The 26,666-nt window shown below is 43.9% G+C and overlaps 1 protein-coding gene across 2 annotated transcripts; it reads right to left on the bottom strand.

The window, feature by feature from the left end:
* Window positions 1-934: 934 nt before the first annotated feature.
* Window positions 935-16,409, bottom strand: LOC310875786 (polyadenylate-binding protein-interacting protein 2B-like). 2 transcript variants are annotated; one of them, XM_083789157.1, is made up of 4 exons: window positions 16,113-16,409; window positions 7,465-7,631; window positions 5,218-5,400; window positions 935-3,155 (listed from the first exon to the last, which is right to left on the bottom strand). In XM_083789157.1, exons 2-4 carry the CDS (start codon window positions 7,618-7,620, stop codon window positions 3,099-3,101), a joined length of 396 nt encoding a protein of 131 aa, XP_083645283.1. In that variant the 5' UTR covers window positions 7,621-7,631; window positions 16,113-16,409; the 3' UTR covers window positions 935-3,098. The 2 variants fall into 2 exon arrangements, with proteins under 2 accessions (XP_083645283.1, XP_083645282.1); XM_083789156.1 differs by lacking the exon at window positions 16,113-16,409 and adding an exon at window positions 15,263-15,495.
* Window positions 16,410-26,666: the final 10,257 nt, after the last annotated feature.

Below are 26,666 nucleotides of genomic sequence, written 5' to 3' on the forward strand. Positions count from 1 at the left end.
TCAGCCACACATTGGGTCTTATTCCTGACTAACTCTTCTCTTTAGTGCAAACATGATGATTTCCTAGTTTTCATAGAAGTGTACATTTGTGCATCTTGAAATGTTCTGATGAATTGAAAATGGAGGACCCTGATGTAAACAAGTCTTAGCACGTTTCCTGGTTATATCCCCAGTAGCAGTCTCTGTATGGACCTGTACTTTCTTTTGAACTGTACGCACTCTACAAAACCGTGAATACAAATTTCAAGCAAGAAAGCATTCCTCCACCTTTCCAGACTATTCAATCTAGCTGTTCCCTGGTCTCACGGTCAAACATCATAGTCAAGGTTCTGAAGTGAAATTCCTTCTTAAGAGTCGTCTTAGAATTGTCCAACCATGCCTGAAAGAAATGTATCCATTGTTGTGTTTTGGCAGGTATGCATGGAGTCCATAATTGATCTCTTGTCGATCTCGTCTTAAGCCAATTTGGATGGAACGTCACATGATCAATTAAAATACAGCACCATATTCAGTCCCTTTGAATTGTCTTCTTATTAGTCTCCCTCAACACCAGATGGCCAAACACACCAAAGAGGGCCTTTCCATAAGTGCAGATTAATGTACTACTGTAAGCACCTCAAACATCCGTCTAACCGTTGGCAAGTTATATGGAGTTTTACCCAGAGTGGAGAGACCTGGTCCAGATGAGGTCATTGAAACAGTTCTAAGGAAGAAATTCCCAGCACTAATTTGTATTGAAAAGAGAGTGAAGGTGCATAGACATGAATGGTAAAGGCTTCTATGGATGGCAGTATGGACAGACACTAGGGCAGCGTTTCTCAAACATTTGTCTCAGGGCTAAGCAACAAGTAAAATCATCAGTTATGAGAAACAGAAATGTAATTTAATACTTCAGTGATGCCCGATATGTAAAACAGAATGCGATACAATTAACTTTGCCTTTAATATCTTTATTCATCTTTTTTTTCATCCATTTTTCTTTGAATGGAAATTTGATATTTTTGTGTCTTCTGGACCTCTTTTTTTAAATGACCGTCGTCATCTAACTCAAGCAAAAATCACCAAAAATGATTTCATGTTGCACAATCCACCTGGCGGACATTCCTATTGGCTTAACCAGGGTGCCTTTCATCAGCTGTGGTCCAAACGCCCAGACCCCACATTAATGTGCCCCCTTTATACACAGAAAGCAGATCTGAATCTCAAGCTTCTCTAGTGCTAAAGCGAACACTTTAATACAGAGGTGACGCCTGAATGGTGAAAATGGCTGCTTCTTTAAGCCTTTAAGCCCGATTCATACTTTGTCGCACGACAGTATCGCGTGTTGAAAATTGCCGACCTACGCGTCACGGATTCGACATGTTGCGAGCTTTGTACTGTAGGTCTGCAGTTTTCAGAATGAGACACCGTTGTGAGCTGAAAATGTCCCAAAAAGCAACAGTACACCAACACATCCTATGTCCCATTGGTTCAGAGTGGGACAGAGATGATTTGCTTGAGGCAAAGTCACTTCAGAAGAGATTTCAGTGAGTTTTCTAAAAAAGATCAATCTACGGCTTCTGGACAAAGAAGAACCCTTTTGGAGGCAATACTGTCATGGTTGTGTGTTATCGACCACGACTGTACTGGACTGAATGGACACCACAGGCTATGGCAACCCAGTAGAGACACAAAACACATCGTCCTCTCAAAAAAACAAAAAAAGCAATTCAGAAGAAAGATAAAGAAAGCAAAAAAAACAAAACAAAAAACAGAAGAGGCTATTGGAGAACCTGATTTGGATAGGGACACATGATCTGATGCAGGACAATGTCACTATGACAGAAAGAGACAAGATGGGTCTGTTCCAAACCAAATACTCTGTTGCCACACTCATTCATTCGCCCCATAAATCCCAGTGGAAATGGGGGAATATGTTGTGAAATAAAAAGTCAGATTCTAAGACTGGAATTAGGGAAAAAGCCTTATTTTTTTTTTACATTATCTTAGTTAAAACCATTCATGATTTCCCCATACCCACACTACACTTTGTCCCGAGTCTGAGAATCTAAATATCATGCACATCCTGTTACAAGCTGAACAACAAAATACAAACCATGGAATTTCCTCATCAATTAGGAATAACCACTTAATACCCATGGTAATAATGTGTCCAGATCTTTTCAAGATCACTACGCAAATCAATAACTTGTGGAGAGCTTCTATTTGGATTGGAATCAGGCCACGCTATGTACAAAATAAGAACCTGCGTGTCTCGATACACAGAAAATGAATAAGGTGATATTTCCGATGTCACAGAACTTAATTATGACCTCATGGGAGGAAACGCTAAACAGGTCTGACTGAGCAGAGAAGCACGGTGACTTCTACAGAGTATCAGCGGCACAAACAGTCCCCTTGGGGACAAAATAAAATAAAATACAAATGAGCCACTTTCCAACGTCACTGTCATTTTATAAAGTATCCTCCAATGAGAGTTGAATTCTATTTGACGTCACTCTGCAATGAAGTGCTGCACAAATAAAACATCTTAGCTTATTTCTTTCTTTAGACCAAAAATAGGATAGAAACGTGTCTCGGCATCGCTCCTTTGTAGCTGCCTGTGTTGGAGGGGACGTCGGTTTGTGCGCCGCCGTACTCTGTGGACGTCAGTGTGACGTGAAATGAATTGCTGAGTTTAGGCTTATTTACACGCCGCCGCACGGCTGCGGCACTACCGCAAAAAATGACGGATTCTCGTTATTTTCGGCAGACAGCACAGTCACACGGCAAAGTGTAAAGCAGGCTCACCCACCCTACCACCCCTGTACTATGACCAACCTGCCCTCCCGCCTCCCCCTTCAGTTTACAAGAAACAACCAGGAAATAAAAAGCAAAAAGAACCAAAGAGAGAGAGAGACAGACAGAAAATAAAGAAATCCCCCCACCCCCCAACTGGGCCCGCCAGCACGACATTGGCTTAACACGTGTGTGTGTGTGTGTTGCATGTGTAAAGTGTATATGCGGTTGAGGCCGCAGAGTCTCTGAGAACTGCAGTTGCTGTGTGTGCGTGCGCATGTAGATGTGTGTGGAGGCTCCGATGGGGGTGAGGGGGTCTCCTAGTATTTCTTTCCCGGGACAAACTCCTTCGCTTCAGGATTCAAAATGCTCTTCCTCTGTGAAAGAAGAAAAAACAAGAGACAGTGAGTAGGACTGTCACGATCATGACATGATTACGGTCATTTTCATACAAAAGATTTCGATGAATGATTAAATTGTGCATGGCGTTGATCAAAATTTAGTTAGTTAGGACATAATAAAAAATTGCCAATCTACAAGTTCACAATGCGTTGCATCACATTTAGGGGATTTGAACCTAAAATGCTTAAAGTAGTGACGCCAGGTTGAAAGTGGTCAAAAGTAGAGATGCTCCGATCAATCAGCCACCGATCTATGATCGGGCGATATTCACTCCAAATGACTCAATCTGTGATTTTCCCAATCTGTGATTGACAATTTACCCTATCTTATACCATTTAAGTGGTATAAAAGTCACTCAGATATATAGTATATCATTTGCATCTTTGTGACAGGCCTAAACATTCCCCCCTTCCTCGCCACACACAAACACGGGAACAGTTTTGTTTTGTTTTGGGCTTTTCTGCCTATTGATAGATACAAGTGGAGATTGACAGGAAAGAGGGAGAGAGAGAGATGGGGGAGATATGCAGCAAAGGTCGACTCGAACACGCAACGCGGCGTCAGGCCGGAGCCTATATGTGGCATGCGCCTGGACCACAAGGCCAGCGGCCACCCCAGTGACCCCACACAGGAACTGTTTTGACGTGAGTTTTGACAAATAATAATTTTGGAAATATTAAAATTTTCCTATTACTCAACAAGATGGGTATCGGCCGATCATGAGAAAAACAATCTGTGATCGGTCCCAAAGAAAATCTGATCGGAGCATCCCTAGTCAAAAGAGTGCATGCGCATGATGAGGGCTGGGCAGATATGTGGGCCTATGCGAAACAGATTTCAGTTTGTAACCGAACTAAATCCATCCAGTTCAGAATATTACATCGTATACATATAACTCCTGCTCTCAAGAACAAAATGGATCTCAGTGCGTCCCCATTTTGCTTTAACCCATTCTGACCTGAGATCAGATTCATGTGAGGTTTCCACTGGACACACACTGGTCTGATGAACCCATTCTGACCTGAGATCAGATTCTAAAAATGTCAGTCGTTCTTCGATTATTCAAAAATAGCAGACCTACAAGCTCGTATCGCGCCACTCGGTGGCGCGATATGAGCTTGTAGATCTGCTATTTTTCAATAGCTAAAGCATAACATGATGCCGACACCAAAATGGGTGCCCGTTCAGAATGGGTTAAGTGCAAGACAGAGAATGGTAATTAGTTCACTGTCTTTGGTCCTGTGTGAAGCTTCAGAACTATTGGTATGACATTGTGTCAGAACTCTGTTATTTTTGGTGTCTCGATCGATTTAGATCCGTTGTGTCTTTTACTTTGTCTCCCGGATGTTCATGTCATTGATGTCAAACATAAGAGGTTGTTCAACTTATTAATGTTTGCTGCTAAGAATAATATTCTTTTGTTTTGGATCAAGGATGTTGCTCCATCAAATAAATCATGGCATAACATTATAATGGACTGTATTCCTTGTGAATGTTGCATTCTAAATTGGACACGTTCTACAAAATTTGGGACCCTTATTTGAATCATATTGGAACCACACTGTCTGCCACGGTACTTGGAGGTTTTCCGTGCCAACCTTAGATATCTTATATGCTAGCATTCTTCCCTAGTGGGTGCTCTGCTTTGGGGCGGGGGCTTGTCTGCCCTTTGGGTATGGGGGGTGGTCGCCCGGGCAGGGGTCTCGATGTGTTTTTGTAATGATTTGGTGCCTATGATAACTGTTGTCTGCCTTTTTAATATACCGGTATGTATTTATGTACTGTATGGATGCATTTCCTGAATGGGAGTCTATCAAAATTCTTAAGTCATTATGGTTCATTGTCCTTGTCATATCTTTGTATATTCAATCTTTTTATTTATAATAGTAGAAATAGAGCCGTTTTTATTTTCTTTTATTCATTTTCTTTTGTTGTTTGTTATTATGTTCTTGTTGTGTAATGTCTGTTTGTCTTTAAAAAAACCAATAAATATACTTTATAAAAAAGAAAAGAAAAAGAGTGCATGCGTGGCCTCACCGCAACTTCCTCCAGGTTGCCGTGGTGATCATTGACAGACAGGCCGTTGAGCTGTTGCTGGAGTTGGCCCACCCCCTGGTTGTTGAGGTCACGGGACGGGATGAACCAATCCTGGTCCTCCTCCTCGAGCATCTCCTGGAAGCAACGCTCCAAGAACTCCTGCTCCAACAGCTCCTCCTCCACCTGAGAGAGACACACACACACACACACACACACACACACACACACACACACACGACAGATGAGACAATATTCATGGGTAAGCATTAAGCAGACAATATATTTATAGACGGGACAGAGACCGGAGAGATGGTATAGACGGTGGAAAAGGAAGGCAAGAGGACCACTCCTCTTAACCCATTCTGACCTGAGATCAGATTCATACGAGGTTTCCACTGGACACACACTGGTCTGATGAACCCATTCTGACCTGAGATCAGATTCTAAAAATGTCAGTCGTTCTTCGATTTTTCAAAAATAGCAGACCTACAAGCTCGTATCGCGCCACTCGGTGGCGCGATATGAGCTTGTAGATCTGCTATTTTTAAATAGCTAAAGCATAACATGATGCTGACACCAAAACGGGTGCCCGTTCAGAATGGGTTAATTAAAATAGCCTTGAAACTATAATGCCATTATCATCATAATGGTAGACCTCAAGAGAGGAACAATTGAAATACCGGAGAGATGGAGGCAAGGCTGGATGCAACAATAATCAAAGTACCCGGATACAAAAGTACCAAACGTAAGGCCGACAAGCATATCTGAATCAGAAGCAGGCACTGCTTTCAAGTAGGCACTTTTGACAAGACAGAAATAACATTACTAGTAGTGTGCAAAGTAGTGAATACTGGCAATGTTTTAATCTAGCAGGTGTGGGTGTGACTCAATGCTGATTATGAATTGAAAAGCTTATGATAATATTCAAATTAACATCAGATGTTAGTCTCCACCAGGCCGAAAGCATGGAGAGACGAGAGAGTATGTTTTGCACTCCGTGTACAACTAATCTCTGGCACCGTTGGCCTGGTCGATGCCGAACTGTACACGCACACACTCCCTGGATGCCAACGACGAACCTACACGTTTTGTACAAAATGGCGCAAATCATTAACACAGCGTCCGATTGCGGTGAAACTGTGCATGCATATTCCCACTAGGCGGAGGAAGAAATGCCACTTGACATTTCCCCAAAAATGCTCCTATCCTAGTGGAGACCTGTGCCCAGAGGGGCACTTTTTGTAAGTTTTAACACTTTTGCCAGGGAATTCTTCAAAATAAAAGGCACTAGAGTGCCAGCAGATATAGCAGATTTTTACTCTGAAAAGCCCCTCCCTTCCGTTCACCCCCAAAACCGGGAGGCATAATCTTCCATTCTTACCTAATTCTGGTCACGCTTAAGTCTCTCTAGAAGCGTTAATGTGTGTGTGTGTGTGTGTGTGACGGGTGTGCGTCAATTTAACAAAGGTGCAGACGATCAGAAATCAGCAAAGAGTGATCGACATTTGCGCAACTCTATGTCGAATTGAAGTGGACTCGGTCCCAGACTTTAGTTTTTCTCCCTGGAAATAAAAACGTCTGGGTTTGCGAGGCTACCACATTACAAACCTTCAGCCTGAAAATAACCTAGGAGGATCCGCATTGATGACAAAACTGTGGTGGAATAAAGAATAACCTACGTTTATTTTAGTTTTTCCCATATGGACTAGCAAGGGCAGTGCCATTTAACCCATTCTGAACGGGAACCCATTTTGGTGTTATAGCATCATGTTATGCTTTAGCTATTGAAAAATAGCAGATCTATAGGTCTGCTATTTTTGAAAAATCGAAGAACAACTGACATTTTTAGAATCTGATCTCAGGTCAGAATGGGTTAATCAGACCAGTGTGTGTCCAGTGGAAACCTCGTATGAATCTGATCTCAGGCCAGAATGGGTTAATAGACTAGTAGCCACAGACACCACAATCACTCACAAATAAGCCGGAATGATGCTCAACTATCTTTGGGTTAAACTGAAAAGCATTTACGTTAAAAAACCAAGACAATTCCACAAACCATGAATCAAAATACAAGTTCCACACCTGAATCTCTTTGCCAATTTGTATACACGAGTGATGTATGTATTGCATGCCATGCAATGAGTTTGTGCGTCAATGTACATTAGCGTGATTCAGAGTGCATAAACGGGTGTGCCTATTGCGTACCTGACGGCATGCAGTCTTATCCTTCTAAACATACTCACGCACCTGTCTGTTGTACTCTTCCTCGTTCTCCATCCACATGTAGTCGGCAAATGGGTTGGCCTCTCCACCCTCTCCTGCGTGTCCATTGGCCACAGGCTCCTTTCCCTCCTTCCCCGGAGCTCCGCCTCCCGGTGTCTTGGCCACCTCGGGACCGCTCATCTCAGCCGGCTCTGACAGAATCAATTACACGAATGTCACAATTAGATAAATAAGGATTTTTTTACCTCCATTAGCTACTCATTCAAACGCATGGAACCCAAGAGAAGGTTTTAACATTTGAAAACTCCACATTCCTGTGTCATGCACATACAGTGCTCACTGTTAAATGCCAGCCATTTAAAATAAGGGAAACCGATTGCATACACATACATACCCTAACGCGTAATCTTTTACAACATGACGTCACGCCAGTGATAAGTGACTCACTCATGAAAAATAGCTCGAACCAGTGCTGGTTATTTAGTTAGGACCCGCTACAGTGGTGTTCGATACGAACCTGACCGGGATGTAGAAAACCTCTAATGCAATGCTCTACAAGTAGCTTAGCCAGATATTCTGTCTTATATCTAACCCATTCTGACCGGGCACCCATTTTGGTGTCAGCATCATGTTATGCTTTAGCTATTTAAAAATAGCAGATCTACAAGCTCATATCGTGCCACCGAGTGTCGCGATACGAGCTTGTAGGTCTGCTATTTTTGAAAAATCGAAGAGCGACTGACATTTCTAGAATCTGATCTCAGGTCAGAATGGGTTCATCAGACCAGTGTGTGTCCGGCGGAAACCTCGTATGAATCTGATCTCAGGTCAGAATGGGCTAAACGACTCGTGCCAAAAGGTGGCTCACCCACATGTGCCGTTTTATTGATGTTTTTGCTCTACCTCGTGGACGTATCCGTTGTTTACACCAGTGTCAGTTTACCTTGTGGATTATGCCGTTGACGCGTGCCAACAATTCTTTGAGCGTGTTTCTCTCGCATAATGCCCATTATAAAATGGCTCATAGCTCTGATGCTGGTTGCTTTAAGGTTAGAACAGCAGTGGTGTCCAACTAGAACTTAAACCAGGATGCTTATACTTCTCCCTTGAGCAGAGAGCTCTATTATCCGACTATACTTTGTCAGGATGACTGGGCCAATGAGACCTATCCATATATGGGTTCTACCACATCGACACATGTCATATAACCCAACGTGCTAGTCGGATACGTCATATAGCCCGACGTCCTAGTCGAATATCCCCATATATGGAGACTAAATATCCAATGACCAACTCTCCCAGATCCTGATGAGAATAAAAGAGTCTATCGTTACTCCCATGGTATAGCACGTACAGTAGTTCTGCTGCTATGCTCACACACCTACATCTTCCCTCGGGTATATATGCCTGGACATGTACATGCGGTGACAAATATAGATCGTTTTTCTTTCATCGCTCTCTCTTCCCCCTCCCCCATCTTTTCTTCAAAACTTTCAGTTTTCGCCCACTTTTACTTCTGCAAACCTGTGATGTGACAAAGCTGATTCAGAGAGATACTTTTTCACCACAATCTGCCTTTATAGTACATTCTATCAGTGCATGCCATGCTCTCATGGTTACGTACAGCTTCCACAGACTAGCGCTCACTAGAGATTTACCGTTACCAAAAACTCACCATAAGATAATAATCAAAATAACTATTATTTTTCTATGAAAAGAAAGAAAGTGTTTTGATTTGTGAAACCGTGTGAAAGGAATCCTCGGTTTCCGTTTCCTAAACAATTACCTCAATATGTAGAATTGTGTTTAGGTATTATAATTCTAGACCCATGTTCTTGCCGTTCTACATACATACAGATTGAAGCTTTAATCTTTGCTTCTGAAATATCAAGAGACAGAGGATTTTATGGAAGATGCTCCAGCAGGGACCGAGGTCAGTATGTGTTCATAGCAATCTATCATCAATGCAGACAGTGTGTCGGATTCATCGAATCGCGAGACATGGCCAGACCATTTCCAGGGGTCCCCAGGCAAAAAGGTTGAGAGCCCCTGGTCTAGAAGGACACATTTCGACTGTCCAACAAGGCCATTCCACGGCTGTGGCGAGATTCAACACAAAGTTACAAGCGATAATTTATAGCCTAGCTGCACTCGTGTTCAAAACATACAGGATACTTCCCAATAGACCACACGGTGGAGCTCACATAGTACAGGCCCTGAGGGAAGCGCTTGAATGTAAGGCATTGAAAGAGAACATTTTTATCTCAATAAAGTAGGCCTTTATCTCAAATAAAATATTGCCACTGGTATTCAGATATGGAGTTGAGTTGATTCATTATGACATTAGTATTCCGTTAATAAAAAGAATATGGTAGGAACAAAATCTAATTTAATCAGTGTTTCGAAATAAACTAAATAGACAAAAATGTATCAATACATATTCTAATTGACACAAGTCAAGTGTCTCTTGTACTTTTTTAATATAAAGAATAAGAGGTCAACTACATTCCCCTTCAGCTGGAAGAACAAAAACAAAATAAGACTTCCATTGCACAAGGCTCAAACACAGCTTGAACTATCTCAGCAGAAACTCATCACCATATCACCAACATGTTAGGTTAGGTTCCACATTCGACATGTTTGGACAAGGAAATGGCCATTTCTCAGTTCCCGAAGGCAGACAGCGAGGCATTTTGTTGCCATCATTGCATTCATAGCAACATCAAAAATGACAGATGCTGTCGCGGACATAGAAAGGTATAAGGTCTAAAGGGGGAGAGCCAGGGGATGAAACCTTAGGCTGATTGTGTAGCCCGTCTTCCACTTCACGTTAAAAACTACAGCAGGGTAAAACATGGCATGCTGCATACGACGGACCTTATAGTACGCTGTGAATGCAAGTAACACAGCTGCAGCCAATCAAATTAATACTAAATGGGTGTGATAGATTTAGGCATGTAAATACTGTAGTAACTGTACTGTATGTTTCCCTTGTACATGCACACCCATAGCCATGGGGGCACATCTACATTTAACACACCCTTTATTCATTTTCTCAGCTGCAATTTCTTACAAGCCTGCTATGTTTTTACCTGAATTTGAAGAACCTACAAAAAAATCTGACTAGGGTTTCATTCCACTTTAAGCACAATATACTTTGTCATACAATAAATAGCCGATATGCAAGCCTTGAGCTTGCAGATAGGCTATTTTCACTATTGTTGACATTCTTTGACATGTTTCCGTACTTTCTTCTATAATAAAATGTCCGATAAAGAGTCGACACAAGATTGAAAGTGGCTACAGGGCACATTTGTAACATTATGTATGTCCTAAAGTCTGTAATATCTGACTGTAGTTTAAAGTCACATCTTCACCCTGAAATAACTTAACACACAAAAGCAATTAATCCAACCATTAACGATGACCTCTGCCAAGCATCACGATCTCACCACTGATGACGACCTGCTTGGTTATGTCAAAAACCCAATACATTGACCGTGACAAGCCAGAGCTGCATCTGAGCTGGAGTCACCTGCTGCTGACCGTATAAGCTGACCACATGGGCTCAGTCTACATCTACCTTCACACAGAGCCCTACGGCAGAACAAAGACAAAGCCAAGAAGACACAGAAGACCAGCTTTTTGAAACCCATACTGAGTGTAACTACATCTGCTTCCCAGTCTCTGAACAGTCAGATGGATCCTCTGGAATAGTATAAACTTTACATTGGTTAGAGTAGCCAACTAGCTAGAAAGCACTGCATCTGCATTCCACAAAGAAGTTCTTTTAACAATAAAGTTGAATGTGAAGTCCTCCCTCAGAAAATAGTTTTCAGCACACATGCATATAACTTGCAATATTTTCACATGACAAAAGGTCAACTCTATAGTCAGATATAGCCGATTGAATTGGTTCTCCTGTCAAAAATCTGTAAGTGTGATCTTAGGAGATATTTGTTGTAAGAAGATAATAAAGATTGTTGGGTGCTGCTGGGTCAAGAATCACATTGCACTTTAAAAATATTACTCTTAGATATTTAACTAGGCTGTAAGTAATGGCTCATTATGGTGGTAGTCTGATGGCAGGGGTATGTATCCTTGTGAATAGCAGCGGTGTGGTAAAAGGGCAATCTGTAATTATTAACCTTGAACATTGTGGCTCATAGAGATGCCCATCGACTTGTGAAGAGTAGAACAACATTCTGGCTTTTGTACATAATTTCAGAGAAGGCTGCTCCAACTACTGAGTTCCAACTACTGGAACACACAACACGGTTAAGCATAATGTCAGAATGAAATGGCTCAGAATGAGATGCATTACAGCTGAAAGTGCTTGAAAGAATTGGAACAGAAATGAGTGAGGTCGATAAAACGATAAATTACTTTTCTTGTAACCACCGCACTCTGCCTTATGGGTTATGGCGCATTACCTGCTTAGAACAACAAATAGAGGTACTGGGTTGCACACAGCAAGAGTGAAATTTAACTCTTATTTTCTACATCAAATGCATGACAGACGTTTCGGCTATCCAGCCATCATCAGTGTGGTGAAGGCTGATGAAGGCTGGATAGCTGAAACATCTGTCATGCATTTGTGATGTAGAAAATAAAGAGTTAAATGTCACTCTTGCCGTGTGCGACCCAGTACCTCTATTCCTAACATGAAGGTCTAGCCATCTCTCCAGCCGCTGTCACCCAGTACCTCTATTCCTAACATGAAGGTCTAGCCATCTCTCCAGCCGCTGTCACCATCAAGGTTCCAAGGCCCAACTCAGTCAAATCAGTTCACCCTGCAGTAGTATAAAGCCACTCCAACTAGAATTGTCATGACTCATGCAAGGTGTTCAGTTTCAGCACCAGAGATGACAATGTGCAAACTTGTCAATGATCGCCGCTAATCCTCTACAAACTTTCTAAAGCTCAACATGTGAGGACACCCGAGACCTGAGATTGACCCATTGCCTAACGCCTAGCCGCCAATGCCTAACCCCTGACCTCAGAATAAACCATTTACAAGATCACGCCGATTCTGATGTTTACATAATTATAGTGGTTTCGGTTTAAAATCAAAGCTGGAAAATGGCATCACCTCAGCCGAGTATGACATAAGAGCAAAATGTCTGTATTCGCGTGATGTCATCCTTGCCTACAGATGACTATGCACTCACATGACATCATGTATATATATTAGTCTTCCCTCAAGAATGAGGTGCAAGTCTAAGACTACCTTGAGGACAAATAATGGTAAACTTTATAAATGCCACAAACTTAATAATGCCACTGTCATTAATTAATGTATCACACTGAAATGCCAGGGCTACTCTCGAGTACAGGAATGCTGCCTTTCTGCCGGTCCTTGCGTGTTCATTTTTTACCATAGCCTACAAAACAAGAGTATACTGCAAATAACAAATGTTATGGAACAAATTGTTTTACAACACAAATGTTTGACAATAAGTACCGTAGTATAATTGCAGTAAAAAAACTGCATTGGAAAATAACAAGTCCTGTGTGCTGTGTGAAAGCTGGATGTCCTTTAAAATATAGAACGCCCCCCCCCCCCCCCCCCCCCAGATATAATGTTATGCTCCTAAACCTAAAATCTGTACTCAAAGGGTGAAGGGAACAGGCTATTGGGGGGCGGGGGGGGAAGAGAGACGCATAAATAAAAGCATGCTGTGTGATGCATGTACTGCATGGCAGCAATGCTAACATGTTCCTATTGCATAACCCATATGTCAGTCAGCATGTAATATTTAGCAAGCACAGTTCCAGCCCAACCCATCCGCTCTGCCTAATATGCCTGCAAGGACATTATATATATTACTTTCATATACACACACACACACACACACACACACACACACAGTTGCTTAATTTAGATAGGAGAGTATAGAGACTGCAACCTATGAGTATTCCGGCTGGAATAGAATAAGAAACGTTGCAACGACAAGGTCAACACACTAGCCATTCACCCACTAGTACTAAACTTGAAGCCCTTTATGCCGTTTCAAGTTTCAATACATACTTAGTGGAAAGGATCAATTGGAATCTGGAGATCATCATGATGTAAGAGATTATTGTATTCCCTCTTACCTGAAAAGACATTTTGTAAAAAAAAAAATGCACCAGAAAAGCCAGTCTTCACCACTACTATCTAAACTTGCCATGTGTTTCTGCCGAGACACTGATGTTATCAAAGTCCAACAAGCTGATGATATATTCTAAACTGCATTAGACACCATAACTCTTGATATGATATATAACAAGCTAGTGAGGTCCACACTTTCCAAAAGTGAAAAATTACTCTTGACATATGCCAAGCTAGTGAGGCCCACACTTTCCAAACTGAAAAAAAAAAGTCGTGTGAATGTCAACAATGTAGCTGAAAATGGAAGTTGATGACAAAAACGCGGGTGAGAGAAGAGACAACTTTGTCATAACATAAATATCATTCTTGGTCAGAACTGAAGATCTCCCACTCGTGTATATACACACACACACAGACAGCCTATTGTTAAACATTGTGCTGTCGTTTCAGTCAGTGCAGCCAGTGTTGACAGCTCTTCGTCTGCAGTGCACTGTACATTAAATTACTACAGTACCATTTGTAAGTATACCAGTGCCACGATGTACAGATTAAACCAAACACACAATCGGCAACCGATTTTAAAAGGCACCCTGGAAAAAGTAAAAACGTCACATTTGTTAAGGCTGAGTGAGAGAGGCTTGTTGGTGTGTGTAGTGACTAGTGAGGACGGTGTGTTAAGATTGACCTGCTGCTACATAACGGATTATGTAACGTTATAATACACCCTGCATGGATGGAGAGCTGCGTCGTCGTGGCGTGTTTGACTCCACCGTGCTTTGCCCCCCCCCCCCCCCCCTTAAAAAGAAGAGCCTATCTACAAACTAAACAACGCGTCAGCTTTAGCTGTACATCGGCTCTTTTTTTGGTGACGAGCGACACGGTCGTACGTCGGGGTGAAATGAAACGAGGCTCTTAAGCTAGCGTTTCAACGTTGACACTATAAGTGCACCGGGACGGGGCTAGCTTAAGCTAGCAGGGGGCTAACTAATGCTACAAAAGCACAGGCCTCGGTTTCCGAAAAGTTGTTAAAGGGATTGGGGACGGCTTTAGCCCCGGCTAATGCTAAGTGGCTAATACACACACAACGAACGCGTCGCTTTTAGCCGTAGCTGTAAATAAAATTATTCATTAGGGTGTCTGTGTGAATGGAATGGATGGAAGAAGGTGAGACAGCCGAGAGAGAGGTGTCCCAACAACAAAGAGACACTGACGGCTTATGGAGGTGGTGTAGTGTACTGTGTGGTGGTGGGGGGCTAGTCAACCCGGGGGTCCCGGGTTCAAAACAAGTCTTTATGGAAGTGAAAGGCTGTCAAAACTAACACGACCCGAGTCCCGAACCACGGATCCGCCTCGTAATAAAAAGGTCACCGACGTTTGGAGGGAGAGAGAAAGAAAAAAACGAGACACATGGACGTTCACTATGCATGTCGCGTCGCGGTGGCTGATCTCTCCAAGCAGGCCGCTGCCCTGCGCTAATAGCAGCGCGGTGGTACAGTTAGCACGCTGTTTTACCACCAGCATGGTTGGTCCTCCGTGGGTCGGGACAATCATAAACCGAACCCCGATCGCGGGATCATCAGAGCCAGCCGAACCGGGTCAAACAAACAACCCGACGCGTTTGCCACGCGCCCACCACACCCCACTCGTTGACACAACAACGCACGGGCTAACTTTGTATTAAACGTGTCGTCGAAGCTAAGAAGGTACTTCTTGTATAGAAGGCTTTACCTGGCATGATAGCTCCTTGTCTTGTCTTCAAAAGCACACACACGCACACACCCGATACGTTTAAGGTTCAAAACCCAGGAACGTTGTTATCTAGCTGGCACAGTCGCGACGCGCGTGTGTAATAAAGAGTGTTTTAGCTGATGTCAATAATAGTTATTATAAACGTCTCGTCTCTGGTGGTGGTGGCTCGACGATGCTGCGTAGCTTCACATGAGCTAAATCCAGCTAGCCTAGCCTAGCACAGCACTACAGAGATATGAGACAGAGGCAGGCTGTGGGTTTGCTGCTTTGTGGTCATGTGGTCTGTGAACAAACACCCAACAAGAAGCGCCCATTATCATCATCACATTCACACCCTCCTCATCTTCAAAACACACACATAATAATGCCTGCGTGGCTTTCAGTCAGTCTCCCAAACGTTTCTTTAATCACGAATAATAAGAAACATAATCCATTAATGTTGGGTTTATCTTGTGTGTGTGACTGACTGTCTGTTAACGGTTTGTTTTAAATAAGTGTGAAGGAACATCTCGATATAAATATATCTAGGGACGGCAACGTGTCCATAAAACACTTGATTTATTGCGTTTATATTCCCCATAATGTAAAATGATATTTAAGATGTTTGGTTCCACCATGACAGCGTGTCAAGCCATTTATACTCCGTAGTACCACGGTGTCGCTTACGAAAAAAAAACAGATCTACAAGCTAACACCGCGTTGCTTGCTAGCTTGTTGTAGATCTGTTCTTTTTTTTTTTTTGTCAAGCGACACCCGTGTGTATGTGTGCGTGCGACGTGCGTGCCGTGCAGCCTATTATGTGTGTCGATCCTCCACCATTTGTACTCACCAACAACACACTGAGCAGACTAGTTCGAAACGCAAACAGAGAATCCGTCGCTAATTTGTAAGACAGCTGTTGAAGAAAAACACACGTCTTCCCGTTCAGAACCGCTGAACAAACCCCCCGCGGCACACGGTCACACGATTCTGCACTTTTAACGCCGATAATCGCGCATGGCCCTCCTCCGTCGCCACTGCGGGAATAACGTGTCTTCTTTGTCCGTTTGTTTCTTTCGCTGTTTTGGCCGCAAAACGGACTAAAAATCCACGATTTCTTCTTCTTGTGTCTCTCTCTGTCCTGTGAGGGAGGGAGGGAGGGAGGGGGAAAAAAGAGAAAGGGGGTCACGTGGTCTCGTTTGTCCGTGCTGTACGCTTCGGCGATTGGTCGGTGTGCGTGACGATCTACAATGTCCGGCGATGCTATTGGCTTATGACTCCGATAAGACCCGCCCTGTTCCTATCCATTCAAGCTAAGTAAACAAACATAATAAGCCTTTTTCTTCTGCTGGGGTGCAGTGCATGGATCTGCCTGGATCAGTGGGGAATGATCACTGTTCGATTGTACGATTGATTAACATTTTGACAAGCATTTTGATAACTATCACCCTCTAGCAAAGCAGAAGTGAAAAAAAGACTGTGAAAAGAGGAGACAGAGTGAGAACGTCACACAAAGTGCCCCATTCCTCTAAACATGATGACAGCACAGAATCTGAGTGTATGGAACTTGGAGGAGACTTTGTTATTTATTTTAGTTACCGGTATGTATATTAGTGTACTTTATATTTTAATATAATTGTAAATAATAGGATGCTGCCTGTCACTATCACAGGAAACTATATATGGCATGTTAAAGTCCGAAAAGTCGACATTCAAAGTTTCTACAACAGGTGTGTGTGTGGTGTATTTATTATAGCCTACATATGACATATTTTACAATTGTTTGTGCATAGCAAAAAGGACTACATGTGACAGATCGTGAGAAGAGAACAGACAAGCCCCAGACTGTTGAGGTAGGGTAGGCCTATACGCAACACGCATTCCCTTCATATCACAACAGAGGGCGCCGCCGCGCCGCTAACACGCCTGTATATTAAAAATAGATCAAAGTTGCTTTGGCTGTGTACTACTGGTGACTCTTAATCTTAAACATGATGACGTTTGTTGATGTTAGAGTATTTTGCGTTTACATAATACTTTCTGTTAAAACACAGTTTAATTTACTACACGATTTGAGCATTTGCTAAATTATTGCTATATAGCGAAATAGGATTATATAATATTTATGGGTCTCTCTTGTTTGTGTCCATTTCAGTCATCAAACTGTCCCTGCACTTGGTGCCTGGAGGCTAGTGAGACAGACAGCAAGTGTGTGTCTACACATGTTCTCCCCGTATCCCCTAGGGCCAGGGGATCTCAACGTTTTTGGCTGGGGACCCCCTGAAATACTTTGGCCATGTCTCGTGACCCACGGGTTGAGAACCCCTGCCCTAGGGTAGGTACCCTCACAAAAAAACATGCAGTAATCCTGGTCTCTAAACCAGTGGTTCCCCAAACGCTTTCATGTCAAGGACCCCCAAATTACACTAATTAGCCCCGCGGACCACCAATTGAAAATATATGCCATAAGAGAAGATTGTTATGGCTCTAGCAGTGATTCTCAACCATATTCATTTCAAGGACCCCCAGTTTGATATGCATTAGGCTACGAACCCCCATTTAATGGCATTTCTATCTCTGGGACCCCCAATTTATATTGTAAAATCAATGTTAATTTAACTCTGGGAGTGTACAATACATCCGTATCGTAAACACTCCGAGTTACAGACACATAAGGGTGCATTTGGTTCCAAACGATCATTTAGCTGGGGACCCCCTGGAACTCCCTGAAGGACCCCTGGGGGTCCCCGGAGCCCACTTTGGGAACCACTGCTCTAAACTAAGACATATCATAAATGCATTTTTAAAATAAATGTATTACTTAAAAAAAACATTATTTACATTAAAGGTCTTATTCTGAAGCCCTTATTATTAGCCAGCTCACAACCAAGGACTGTATAAAGAGGACGGGAAGCGAAGACCGTAAGGGCGCCGCCATGTTGCTCACATGGTGCTCCATGGAAGGAAAGAAACATGCGCAATGGGCTTTATGCAGCCAACACTTCCGCGTTCAGCTTCCTTGGTCTGCAACTGCGCATGTTTCTTTCCTTCCATGGAGCACCATGTGAGCAACATGGCGTCGCCCGTACGGTCTTCGCTTCTTGTCATCTTTAGACAGTCCTTGCTCACAACCCGGAAGTGCTATATTCGCTGGCGCGATGGAACTCTTGGTGGGTCTTCATCTTAGGTCTTCATCCCCTGTGCACTCCCACCGCTGGTGCCCACACCAAGGGGTCTAATGAAGTACTGTCGCCTCACAAACACATGAAAAACTGGAGGGAAAAAAAATACAAAAATCACGGCAACCCTCTTTAATTCTGCCTGCAGTGGAGTTCTGATGTACTACTATTTCTGCACATTCTCTCTGTGTGTGTGTGTGTGTGTGTGTGTGTGTGTGTGTGTGTGTGTGTGTGTGTGTGTGTGTGTGTGTGTGTGTGTGTGTGTGTGTGTGTGTGTGCGTGTGAGAGAGACATACAAGTTCTGAATCTCAGTCTATTATTTTCTACTACACCCTACTTTCTCATTGTCTCCACCTATAAATGGGCAATACATGGGCATGGGGAGAGAGTATGTTTTGCACTCTGTCCGTCCGTCCGTCCATGTGTGTCCGTCCGTGTGTCGGTCTGTGGACAGCTAATCTCCGGCACCATTGGCTTGATTGCAGCCATACTCTGCACACACACACTCCCTGAATGCCACAGCTGAACCTCTGCCCCAAGGTTTTCACATTTCACCTCTTATAGCTCCACCAGGAGGCCGCTTTGTGCAAACATGTTTTTGGACAGTACACCTACAGATTATGTCCAAACATCACGCAAATTGGTCTCTCTAGAGCCATTCAACAAAATTGAATATTTCACATCTGCTCTTTATAGTGCCACGAGGAGGCCGACATATGTAAAACACATTTTCTAATATTACTATTATTTTATCCAAATTTCACGCAAATCGGTACACATGCTCTCCAAGGTCAAGTGATCAAGACGGGTTTGTTTGATTTCTCATAATCCATCCTGATTGGCTACGATTGGCTGCTAAAGTTTTCAGGAGTAGCCCGCTTTGTACCCATTTTGTACAAATCACCACAACTCCTCAACGCAGCGTCCGATTGCGGTGAAAATGTGAATGCATATTCCCACTAGGCTGAGGAAGAAATGCCACTTGACAGTTTTCAAATCAGCGTCATGGTGGCGCTACAACAGGCCAAGTCGTATCACACACACACACACACACACACACACACACACACACACACACACACACACACACACACTAATGTTTATATTACTCCTAAACATTTTGCCAAACATCACACACACTAGCTCCTATGTATTCATATGTATCTGTTATACATTAGCTAACTGTACAGAAAGCAGAGATTTGAAGCACATTGTCCCTAACAACCTTCTGTCATACATAGCATTTAGGGGATTCAAAGCAGACAAAAGACAACGTATTATGTGCGCGCACACACACACACACACACACACACACACACACACACACACACACACACACAGTACCCCACTGTTATTGAGGGGTCTGTTTGGCCTTCAGCTAGTATCATTTTTATGACTTTCATATGCGCCAGCACAAAAAGTAGAAGTGAATTTCCCCAGAAAACAATTCAAACCTGAGAACAATCGCTCCAGGAAAAAAAAGCTTCATCTGAACAGTTCTGAACAGCATGTTTCAACAAATAAATATATTATGCCATGAATGAATGTGAGCTTTTCGGTCTAGAATAATGGAAATGGTTCCATTTCTTCATTCTGAGGGGGGGGGGGTCTCAATCAGTGGGTCCAAGATGCTCATATTTCTAACCCATTCTGCCGGGCACCCATTTTGGTGTTGGCATCATGTCATGCTTTAGCTATTGAAAAATAGCAGATCTACAAGCTCATATCGCGCCACTCGGTGGCGCGATATGAGCTTGTAGATCTGCTATTTTTGATGTCCAGTCTGTTGATATGACCTGTATTGCTATGGACTGTGGGCTCAGGTGAGTCATTAGAGATCATGAGAATTGTTCAGAAACTGGGTTTACATGGAGCCTTCTATTCAAAGTTTTACAATGGGATTCATGCGTTTCTTATAGTTTATCCAAAAATACAATTCCGGTTCTAAAATGTTTGAGTGTGCGCACAGACAGACAGACAGACAGACAGTGTTCATAAGTGTGCGTGTGTTCCAGCTGTGTACTCCAAGCTGACAAACTGAGCAAGTGTGTGAAGATCCATGAAGGCGAAACCAAGCGGTGAGTTCCCAAACACTCATTAGCATAATGGAGGGTATGCACATGACATCATCATCATCATACCCGGAAGTTATGCGGGAACGCTTACTAACTGGGTGGCAAAAACAACGTTCTGGCCCTGATAGCCCATACTGTACATCCAAACAGAAAAGTCATATCTGATTGTATTGAACAACATAAAATTACCGTATTGTCCCGAATATAAGATTACTCTGATTATAGGACGACCCCCATATTTCCATTGGGGAAAAAACGTAGTCTTATATTCAGGCCAAGAGGGTACGTTAAACTCAATGCCACTCATGCGCATATTCTCTATTTGTGGTCCATCACATAATAGCTGGTGTGTCAATAGAACTGTGTTCTTTCTGCATATGTGAACATATGCAAAAACATTAAGTTTTGTTATAATCATTAGACATGACCGTAACCCATTCTGACCGGGCACCCATTTTGGTGTCAGCATCATGTTATGCTTTAGCTATTGAAAAATAGCAGATCTACAAGCTCATATCGCGCCACCGAGTGGCGCGATATGAGCTTGTAGGTCTGCTATTTTTGAAAAAAATCGAAGAACGACTGACATTTTTAGAATCTGATCTCAGGTCAGAATGGGTTAATCAGACCAGTGTGTGTCCAGCGGAAGCCTCGTATGAATCTGATCTCAGGTCAGAATGGGCTAATGTCTTCCTCCTGTCCGTAGGCTCAGCGGGAGGTCCTCTCTGCCTCAGTAACTGACAGGCGCGTCCATGCAACAGCTACACTCTACTCCACTTTCACCCTCCGCTCTCACACTTCATAAATTATTCTCCTTTACAACCCCACCCCCAGTGCCTTTCTCTCTCCCAGTCTTTTGTCAAAGTTTGAGCAGAAATGTTTAGCGTATTATGTATTGGTGCATGCATGAATGACCTATGCTGTCATTTGTGCACGCAAAATGTGCACGCACATACGTGCGTGCGTGTGTGTGTGTGTGCAAGGTGAACAAACTCACCATCACAGCCAGGGGTGGAGACCCATGGCCACAGGAAAGGCTGGGGCGGAAGACACACACACACACACACACACACGCACACGCACACAGTGACAGACATGCATATTCACATAGACTGGAACATTGTGACACACCCTCTTATGCACCGATATGCATGTGAACAGGAACTTGCGCGATATCACACGTAGGCAGTCAAAGGTACAATATGGCCTTTCTTAATGTACATATACAGCCTTTTCAATAGCTCAACTTTTTAGCTCAAGACCCATGAGACGAGAAGATAAATGTGTTGTCTTCCAAAACTAGTGAAAATGGCAGATCTACAAGCTGACAATGTGTTGTGAGCTTGTAGACCTTCTATTCTCACTACATCTTAAGTTTGAATGTACAGTATTTATTGCGACCGAAGTTACTAAAGGAGTTACTGAAATGCATTTAACACTACAGACTACGTACACCAGTTGGAATTTCACCAACAACCATTTAAGGCTTACAGTTTCGTAAAACAGAGCTTAATAAACTGGGATGAGGAGCCGAGTGAAGACACCAGAGTTTACAAAAATATTATTTCACATTAACTTATAGTTACAAATACCACGGCTTAACAATATACAATAAGGCAGTTCTCAACACGGTAGAACACATTTCAATCTTCTCCATACATCATGAGGTTGCAGGTAAGGCAACAAAAACACACAATTAGTTTGACTACATTTCAACTATGTAGAAACATGCAAACAGTGGAGGGAAGCTCAAGCTACAGTGGGTTAAAAACTTCAAAATAAAAAGTAGGTGCTTGCGCACATCCAGCTCTGTTGCTGGACAAAAGGTAGATACATACAGAGAAGGAGTAGTCCGCACACAGTCTTTGCTCCAACAGTGTTTATTTTGTTAAAACACCATTAACTCAGCACACAATGTTTCCGCCGTGAACAGGTGATAGTGTCTATCACCTGATGAAGGCTGTTCACGGCAGAAACATCGTGTCCTGAGTTAATCTGTCAGATCTGCCATTGCACAAGATCTTCCTGCTTTTGAAAGGAGTACTGCATCATATGATTGGCTGGTCTGGATCCACTTGCACCTGCACTCAATGACACAATCATTGGTGTCAGTGAATGAGAGAAACTACATTAAAGTCCACCAGGTTACATTATGGAATCGTGCATTTCCCGTCAGTGTGTTGGTCGAGCACCATCAGTGTGTTGGTCGGGCACCATATATGGTGCCCAGGTCTCGTGACATCATGTGGGATCATCAGGGATGGAGATGTGGAGATCCTGATGATGTCAGAGTAAATGCGACCTGCTGTCGCAGTTAAGCCCATATACTGTATGGAGAAGATGAGGTCAGTCCGCTGCCCCCCTCAGGTTGGCAGAGGAAGTGTAGCGCCCAGGATTACATTAGATAATTGACACTGGGTGAAAAATTTTGTTGCAAAATCGTGGGATAAAAATGATTAAGAAAAGTTCCGAGCCATTGTTTGGGAAACTTATTTACTTTACTTTATTTGTTTATTTAGACAATGCTTAATGGACATTACATAAATGCAAATTTTCATCTGCAGTCCCCACATAAAAACCTAAATCAAAACAAGCAAACAGTACCTTACATTAGGAAACAAAGCATTTAAAAACATACATACACGCCAGTTCATACATATACACTGCAGTTCCATGGCTGCAGAGCCCACACAGGGCTGTTAATTAGCTGTCAATGGTCATCCGATTGGACTGAAACTTTGCCCAAACCTAGAGATGACTGTCATCTGATGTTTTATATAGTCTTTGACATCAGTCATAGTCAGCGTCTATGACAGAGACTGTCCACATGACGTCCTAGATCCACTGGAGGCCACATCATTACTAGAACATGTCCTGATCCTGAACTGTGACAGCATATTGTTTGCTTTTTGGTGCCACAAAGCCATCTGGAGGAAGGGAAAGTAACAGGTTGTCATCCACTCCAGCATTGTTGAGATTAAGGTCTATTTATAGACCTACAGAGGAACAACAGTGGCGCTCAGACCTGAGTGAGAGGACCCTGGCCTTGTGGTCCATTCTTACACTAGTTAACCCATTCTGAACGGGCACGCATTTTGGTGTCAGCATCATGTTATGCTTTAGCTATTGAAAAATAGCAGATCTACAAGCTCATATCGCGCCACCGAGTGGCGCGATACGAGCTTGTAGGTCTGCTATTTTTGAAAAATCGAAGAGCGACTGACATTTCTAGAATCTGATCTCAGGTCAGAATGGGTTCATCAGACCAGTGTGTGTCCGGCGGAAACCTCGTATGAATCTGATCTCAGATCAGAATGGGTTAAATCAACACTCCGGACTTTACAGTGTGTATGTGTGTGTGTGTTCATGCACATGCATGTATGTGTTATGAGGTGTATCTGTCCTTGCAAGACTCCCGCCGATAAAAAGGAATTCTTGAGAGGAATGCCGCGGGGGCTCCTTCCTGTCACCTGACTCCATCACTTCCCTTTGGCCCTTCCTGTGTGTATCTTGGAGGAGATGGGTAAGGTATGCCGACCCCTGAACCCTGATCTGAGTTCAGTCATGTAACATATATATCCTTGTTGTGATATACAACATGCTGTGTACTGATAACAGGTACTTGTACGTTAATATGCCGTGTACTTGAGATGTATTGTGTACGCCTGGAGGGTAATAGACTGACTGTCTATCAGCCACTGGAGACAGCTCATAGAGCAAGGTTGGCTTGCTGCTAGCTGTTGTTATTGTTATGTCTCAGTGGCACGTCATCAGGACAAAGAGATCCAGGGCTATATATGATTCTGTATGTGTAATAAACGTGTGTGAATGAATTAATGTGACCAACTCTCTGTGTCATCTTAATCTCTTCTCCCGGGCCGGCCTGTCCGTCTTGCCTATGGAAATGCCAAAGGGTCGTCACACACCAGAACCAGACGAGGGTCCAAGTACTTAGAATATAATCATAACAATCCTCACAAATGGTGCAGGGTAGGCTACGAAACAGGAATGCAACTTTGTGCACAAATCAGCAGTGAAAGGACATTTCCTGCACAGGGAATTACTCTGCTGCTTGTTATATTGGCGGATATGTTTCTTTTCCACGTTGGTGCCCTGAAATATTACTGTGATTTTCAGCATTGAAAACAGCTTGACCACGAGTCACCAAGCATTTAACACAATTAGATATTTATTTTTAGATCATATTTATAAAATAATATTTCTATATTTTATTTCAAAGCAGTATATTATAGAGACCAGCTATAAGAACTCCCAAACTACAACCAACGCATTTGATTAGAGCAGCACGACATTGTAATGGCAAAGATTGTTGCTGTGAAAGGTTTGTGGGCTATGGGTTCTTTTCTTACTTTACTTATCCCCTTCGTAAGGCCGCCATCATACACTGACACTGAATCCTGACCCGCGCTTTGACCCGCGCTTCGTCCCGAGACCCATCTCCTTCAGCTCCATCCTCACTGTCCTTCATCCCCAGACCCATCTCCTTCAGCTCCATCCTCACTGTCCTTCGTCCCCAGACCCATCTCCTTCAGCTCCATCCTCACTGTCCTTCATCCCCAGACCCATCTCCTTCAGCTCCATCCTCACTGTCCTTCGTCCCCAGACCCATCTCCTTCAGCTCCATCCTCACTGTCCTTCGTCCCCAGACCCATCTCCTTCAGCTCCATCCTCACTGTCCTTCGTCCCCAGACCCATCTCCTTCAGCTCCATCCTCACTGTCCTTCATCCCCAGACCCATCTCCTTCAGCTCCATCCTCACTGTCCTTCGTCCCCAGACCCATCTCCTTCAGCTCCATCGTCACTGTCCTTCGTCCCCAGACCCATCTCCTTCAGCTCCATCGTCACTGTCCTTCGTCCCCAGACCCATCTCCTTCAGCTCCATCCTCACTGTCCTTCGTCCCCAGACCCATCTCCTTCAGCTCCATCCTCACTGTCCTTCGTCCCCAGACCCATCTCCTTCAGCTCCATCCTCACTGTCCTTCGTCCCCAGACCCATCTCCTTCAGCTCCATCGTCACTGTCCTTCGTCCCCAGACCCATCTCCTTCAGCTCCATCCTCACTGTCCTTCGTCCCCAGACCCATCTCCTTCAGCTCCATCGTCACTGTCCTTCGTCCCCAGACCCATCTCCTTCAGCTCCATCCTCACTGTCCTTCGTCCCCAGACCCATCTCCTTCAGCTCCATCGTCACTGTCCTTCATCCCCAGACCCATCTCCTTCAGCTCCATCCTCACTGTCCTTCGTCCCCAGACCCATCTCCTTCAGCTCCATCCTCACTGTCCTTCGTCCCCAGACCCATCTCCTTCAGCTCCATCGTCACTGTCCTTCGTCCCCAGACCCATCTCCTTCAGCTCCATCCTCACTGTCCTTCGTCCCCAGACCCATCTCCTTCAGCTCCATCCTCACTGTCCTTCGTCCCCAGACCCATCTCCTTCAGCTCCATCCTCACTGTCCTTCGTCCCCAGACCCATCTCCTCCAGCTCCATCCTCACTGTCCTTCGTCCCCAGACCCATCTCCTTCAGCTCCATCGTCACTGTCCTTCGTCCCCAGACCCATCTCCTTCAGCTCCATCGTCACTGTCCTTCGTCCCCAGACCCATCTCCTTCAGCTCCATCGTCACTGTCCTTCGTCCCCAGACCCATCTCCTTCAGCTCCATCGTCACTGTCCTTCGTCCCCAGACCCATCTCCTTCAGCTCCATCGTCACTGTCCTTCGTCCCCAGACCCATCTCCTTCAGCTCCATCGTCACTGTCCTTCGTCCCCAGACCCATCTCCTTCAGCTCCATCCTCACTGTTCTTCGTCCCCAGACCCATCTCCTTCAGCTCCATCCTCACTGTCCTTCGTCCCCAGACCCATCTCCTTCAGCTCCATCGTCACTGTCCTTCGTCCCGAGACCCATCTCCTTCAGCTCCATCGTCACTGTCCTTCGTCCCGAGACCCGTCTCCTTCAGCTCCATCCTCACTGTCCTTCGTCCCCAGACCCATCTCCTTCAGCTCCATCCTCACTGTCCTTCGTCCCCAGACCCATCTCCTTCAGCTCCATCGTCACTGTCCTTCGTCCCCAGACCCATCTCCTTCAGCTCCATCGTCACTGTCCTTCGTCCCGAGACCCATCTCCTTCAGCTCCAT

Source organism: Protomyctophum parallelum, assembly GCF_964188405.1.
Source record: "Protomyctophum parallelum genome assembly, chromosome: 18".
NCBI lineage: Eukaryota > Metazoa > Chordata > Actinopteri > Myctophiformes > Myctophidae > Protomyctophum > Protomyctophum parallelum.